Here is a 6,026-nt window from a genome sequence, read left to right as displayed (position 1 = left end):
TTAGCTATAACATAGGGACAATTCTCCCGATGAGTTAGTGAGGATGAATACACCCTAACTATAAAGCAATTTGGTGATAGTTGGATGAGCATTTAGGCAATGTCACGCTGACGTGGGTTACTAACAGACGGTTACAGCTTTATGAGCATAAAGATTTTAGGATGCCTAAATATTTTGTTCCATGAATATGTGAAATTTGAATGAGGGAGGTAAAAAAAGTAAGAGCAGTCAAGGGTTATCAAATTCCTAGAGTTGTCAGGACCACTTGAGAACAGAAAGCTAGGAACGACAATTAGGTAATTACTAACCTTGGAAGCAGTAATTTTCCAATAGGTGACTTTGAGGGAATTTGATGAAGATACAGTTTTTCAGTGCTTACCAGTTAAAGAGTTTTCACAGATGCCACTCAGTGAATGGTTATAGCAAGGCTTATGAAGTAGAGATTATTCCCATTCTCCAGATGGCAAAAGAATGCAGTTATGCAAAGCTCTAAACCAGAGGCCGAGAACTTTCCTGTGAAGCATGTCAGTATTTTGGGCTTTGTGGGCCATTCGGTCTCTCTTGCAACTACTCAACTCTGATGTTGCAGCACAAAAGCAGCCCTAGATAAGACAAGTGAATACAGTGGCCATGTGCCAATAGTTTTATTTACAAAAAGCTTCGGGACTGCTTACTAACTCCCACTCTGAACACAATTTTTCCACTCCCAAAACCCACCATTCTTCATTACAACACAAATAAAATGAACTAGTCCAACGGTTGTTCTTCAGAGGATGCTGTTCAAGCTACACACACATATTTAGTGGTATCAATGTGGAACACAGGCACAACTCTAATGAGTAAAGAAAAAGAAAACTGGAAGCAGCTCATTAATATTTCTGGTAAAATGGAGTTAGACTAAGGCCAAACTATGGTCAGAATAGCTTGGTTGTGGTTTCAGCTGTCACTCATCTAGATTTTTTTTTCCATTATAGACAATATTTACTGGCAGATGTTGAGTACAAGAAAAATGGTAACAAATCCAGAGGGGCTACAAAAGAAGGCAAGGCGTTCTCCCCTCCCCTAATTAGGAGGACTCTGTAATCAGGTCAGTGGGGCAAGAGCATGTGATTTTGGCCACTCTGGGCCCAGCACTCCTCAAAGCTCCCAGGCAGGACAACTCCTTTCAACATGTGGAAAGAAAGCAACACTCTAGAAATGGTATGGGCTGTGTCCCAGTCCAGATACTTGCCCCTGCCCACAGCATACCTCAAAAACCTTCACAGCTCAGTGTAGGGGTGTTAAAGAACTGGGCCAAGCCTACCCCTCTCCAAACACAGGTATCTGCCATATGCCTCAGTTCCCTTCCTCTCAGTGACCTGCAAGGTTGGACTACTAGGTCCTGCTAGGGCCCAGCTCAACCAAGTGAGTAGTTTCCATAGTTCCCTGAGCCTAGTTAATCTCACCTCTCATCTGTTCAGTTGGAATCAAAGAATCTCTGAGATCTCTTCCAGTTCCAATACTGAGACCTCTACTATGACTAAAATAGCCAACTTAACCAAAGCTTGAGCAAGTCAATCTCTTGCTGTTTTGAAAAACTGTCAATGATGTATCACTTACCACACATTGGCCTCATCATTATGTATGTGTTATAACAAGACTACTAGTCAAGTTTCTAAAATCCTGGACATGTTTACCTTTTGAGAAGAAATAGAATGTACCTGTTTAGCTTTCTGAATGAACCAAGAAAGCCTGGGGTTACGACCAGTTTCCAAATAACTCAATCTCCAAATAAGATAACCTGGAATCCAAGTGTTACTAAACAAATGAAAATCTAACGTTTTGTATTATACTTCTGAGTATGTGAACACCATGACAATGGTCTGGGGAACAAAAAGAAATGCAGCCAAAGAAGATCAGTGTGTATTTCTACACTGAAAAGTGTTAGTTGCTCAGTCATGTCTGACTCTTTGACACCCCATGGACTGCCAGGCTCCTCTGTTCATGGAATTCTTCAGGCAAAAATATGGCAATGGGCTACCATTTCCTTCTCCAGGGGATCTTCCCGACCCAGGGATTGAATCCGGGTCTCCTGCGTTGCAGGCAGATGCTTTACCGTCTGAGCCACCAGGGAAGCCCTGAATTAACTATAGGAACTTATAACTAGAGGCCCTTATTGAATAAAACTGGCCTAGAACACAATTCTCTGCCAACGCCGGCCTTAGTTGACTTAGGAAGCATAGAAATCAGCCAATTTCCTGGTCTCCATGTGTTCCCACACTGGTGCAGAACTCTTTTAGAAGCTAACTGCTACACTGACCTGGATATCACCTGAATTATAGCAGGCTTCTGCTTCCCAAATTGTTTTTGCCCATGTTTTCAGACTATCTTCTTCGCTTTTTCACATTTCTCCAAAGACTGAAAATAAGATTCACAAGTTACACAGTGCTCTATCAGGCCTTACAGACCTAAACAAACATCCCCATCACTTTTGACAAGGCCTTCTCCCAGTTCCCTTACTGTCACAGAAATGGCTCTCACCACTGGTACAGACTTACTTCCCCCACTGAGAATTTCTCTCAGTATTCTTTATGGCTTAGTTCAAGTTCACCATTCCATTAAATTTCTAGGGACTACACTAAACATGTATGGCACAAACTGTGTATGAATAATTTAGCACAGAAACTATAACCATACACTGTATATACCCTAACACTATGATCAGAAAGTCTTTCTGCATTTGGCATAAATGTTGTAGTGCTCATTCTGGCCAGAGAAACTGAGTGGATGACTGAGGTGGTGTGCTAGGGCAGGCTGTCCTAGAAGACCAAGTAGACACAATCTACTACTATGACTAGTAACAATGCTGCCTGTTTGGGCTACTGTATTTTTCAACCATTTTGGTATGCCATTAAATCAAGTTTAAAAAATCATGATCTGTGACTTTGTTTTTTAATTCTTAAGCCTTATATCAGACAGTTTACAAATTTGAGCTAATGATATAGCCCCTCTAATCCTGCTGAGTTGGCAAAAGCACAATTACCAATCACCATATACAAGTAGTTCTACAGTTGTGTTTCTGAATTCCTGTTTAGGACAACCCTGAATTATAACTTAGTCTGACTTTGTGAAGAATTAACAAGCAAAGTTTGTTAACATATCTTGTCACAGGGAATTTAAAAAGCATCTGATCTTAAAGATCATCTACAAAATGTGAGGTGCTAAATACTCTTTATTTGATGCTATACATAAACCACACTAAAATGCCTTTCATTAAGTAAAAGACTAAATTTTAGATAGAGAATTTTAATTAAATTGGCATAGTTTATAAAACCAAACAGATAAAGTGGACTTTGTCAGTGTATTTTCAATCCTTGCCTTAACAGGCTAATGAACACAACTTGAAACACGTGTGAATCCTCCTCTGTTCTGTGAGACAGTGAAGGGACCTTTTCAGTATTTAAATATATTAATATAACCAGTTATAGAAATCTAAATATAAAACAAATCTCTTATAGGTTTTGAGAAGGAATGCACCATCTCCCTAAAAAGTTTCATATTCCTTATTCAAGTTCAATCATCTCTTTAGAATGGGAAAAGTGATAGTACTTGTTGAACCGGAATTACTATCAAAATTAAAAAAGCTGACCATATTTGTTTAGCCACAGACCAATCTTATTTAAATCAGGACTGTCCAACAGAATTATTCCATCAGCCATTCATGATCTGAATTCTAGTGTATGAGATCAATTTAAATATGGTACACATAAAAAGTCATGAGACACTTCTGTTTCACAATAAATAAGGCAGTGGCCAACTATTACTCATTGGTAGCTTTTTTGAGATAAGCTATCAAGTCCTCCCTCTCTCCCTTCTTCTTAATGCCAGCAAAGATCATCTTGGTTCCAGGGATGTACTTCTTGGGATTCTCCAAGTACTCCATCAGCGTCTCCTCTCCCCAGGTGATACCTAAACAAGGAAGGATATATTGTTGAGCATGTCATACTCCTGAAACAGTGTTTACCATAGGTTACATTCATACAGTTTGTGCTTGGATTAGTTCACAATTCCCCCCTTACCTTTGTTTTTGTTGGCATCTGTGTAAGAGAATCCAGGAGCCTGACCTGTCTTTCGTCCAAACAGACCATGGAGGTTTGGCCCAGTCTTGTGCTTCCCTCCCTTTTCCACAGTATGGCACTGGGCACACTTCTGAACAAAAATCTTCTTGCCTTTCTCAACATCACCCATTTTTAAATCTAAAAATGAAAGATTCAGATTAGTAATATTTTCTCCAAGTAAAAGTACAGTAGATTCCAATCATCAACCCCAGTCTCTGACACCAAACTTAAATAACAGGTTGAATTTTGTCTTACTTAGTTCACTTGCAACAGATTCTTTAATATCAAAAACACTATCTGTAAGAACTTCCTTGAAAAACACACTTCTGAATATCTCTGCATGCTCAGTCACTAAGTGTGTCTGATTCTTCATGACCCCATGGACTGTAGCCCACCAGGCTCCTCTAGCCATGGGGTTTTTCCAGGCAAGAATACTAGAGTGGGTTTTTTCCTCCTCCAGGGGAGCTTTCTGATTTAGGGATTGAATCCACCTCTCCGGTGTCTCCTGCACTGGCAGGCAGATTCTTTACCACTGAACCACCTGGGAAGCCCCTCTGTGTGTATACGTACCAACTAAAACTTGGCACTTGCCATCAGCCTATACAAGGTTTAAGGCACAAGCCGCTGCAGTCACTGACCCTCAACACATTCTGAAAGGATTTCAGGGTGGAGAAGGAATGAGGCACTCTGGGCTCTGAGTAAACTGGCAAAACTGGCCTTCAGATAGATCTTTTCAGGTTAAGATTTTATGAGCCCAATTCTTCCATCTCTTTATTTCTAGAAAAGCACTACAATCCTTAACGGTGGTACCTGTTCCTGCTGACTAGCAGCAAACCTCTGGTAAAAGTGGGTTTGACTGCATAGTACTCCCATTCATGAAAATCATATACGATACTGACATTCCCCCCCTACCTCTTCAGAGCAGTTTCTCATCTTCTAGGACATACTCTTCGTTTTGCCCCAAAGAAAACTTAACTCACAACTCTCATGTTGTGCATTTTTTTTTTTCCAGTTGACATTAAGTGATGAAAGGTTACAGGTCAGGAAAGCAAAGCGGGAATCTAATTCAAAGCCATTTCAAAAGATGAGACCAAGGTCACGCAAAGTCACAAATCCAATTAAGTTGAACTGCGATATTAAATCCAAGCGACCAAAATTCCAACTTTTAAGGCCTCATTATTCGTTCATATAATTTAAAGCCACTGCTCTCTGAAGAGAAGACAAAATACACTTTTACAAAAAGAGAAATCTTTCTTGATTCAGTCCGTTCAGGTCACTCTAAATTGCTCTGCTGTTGGGTAGGAGGTCAGCAGCCGGCTTTGCGGTCACCCAGGGACCCCCATCATCCAGCTCTGAGATCCCCGGAAGTGACCACGAGGTCATCCATCCAGGCTTGTTTCAAGGAGACCGTGATGAAACCTACCCTCTCGGACGTTCCTCAGCAGGTTAAGGAGGGAAGCGACAGGTGGTCAAGAAATGACTTATTGGAGGAGCAATCGTTTCTGCTCCTTTGGAAGGAGGACGTGAAGCGCTGCGCTCCATCCCCACACTCCCGCCCTACCTCGGAGGAAGTCTTGTCTACCATTGCCCCAGCTCAGCAGTCCCTATAACTGAGAACCGGCGTCTTGGTAAGAATCGCTACCAAGCCGCCTCCGAGTTTTCAGAACCTTGACAGACCCTACTACCTAGTTGGGGTCTCAAGCCGTAGCCCACCCGGTTCTGGCCCGGCGCAGTCTAGCTGGTCACCACTCCCTGCCAGCTCCCTCGCCCCCGCGCGTGGGCCTCAGTCCACCCACGCGGCCCCCATGCAGGCGCACGCATTCATGGCTCAGTGTCCCGCCTGCTGCGGCCTCCGCGCCCGGCGCTCACCGTTCTTTTTCTGTGCGCGACCGAGAAGTTCCCGCTCACAAGCCGAACGTCCCGCTTTCT

The 6,026-nt window shown here is 42.3% G+C and overlaps 1 protein-coding gene across 1 annotated transcript; it reads right to left on the bottom strand.

The window, feature by feature from the left end:
- Positions 1-628: 628 nt before the first annotated feature.
- Positions 629-6,026, bottom strand: LOC106990092 (cytochrome c). The gene is made up of 3 exons (XM_004007950.5): positions 5,967-6,026; positions 4,059-4,235; positions 629-3,948 (listed from the first exon to the last, which is right to left on the bottom strand). Exons 2-3 carry the CDS (start codon positions 4,225-4,227, stop codon positions 3,800-3,802), a joined length of 318 nt encoding a protein of 105 aa, XP_004007999.1. The 5' UTR covers positions 4,228-4,235; positions 5,967-6,026; the 3' UTR covers positions 629-3,799.

The sequence above is a fragment of the Ovis aries genome, chromosome 4, assembly GCF_016772045.2.
Source record: "Ovis aries strain OAR_USU_Benz2616 breed Rambouillet chromosome 4, ARS-UI_Ramb_v3.0, whole genome shotgun sequence".
Lineage (NCBI taxonomy): Eukaryota > Metazoa > Chordata > Mammalia > Artiodactyla > Bovidae > Ovis > Ovis aries.
The sequence above is the reverse complement of the archived record's forward strand: the minus strand, read 5'-3'. Positions and strand labels throughout refer to the sequence as shown.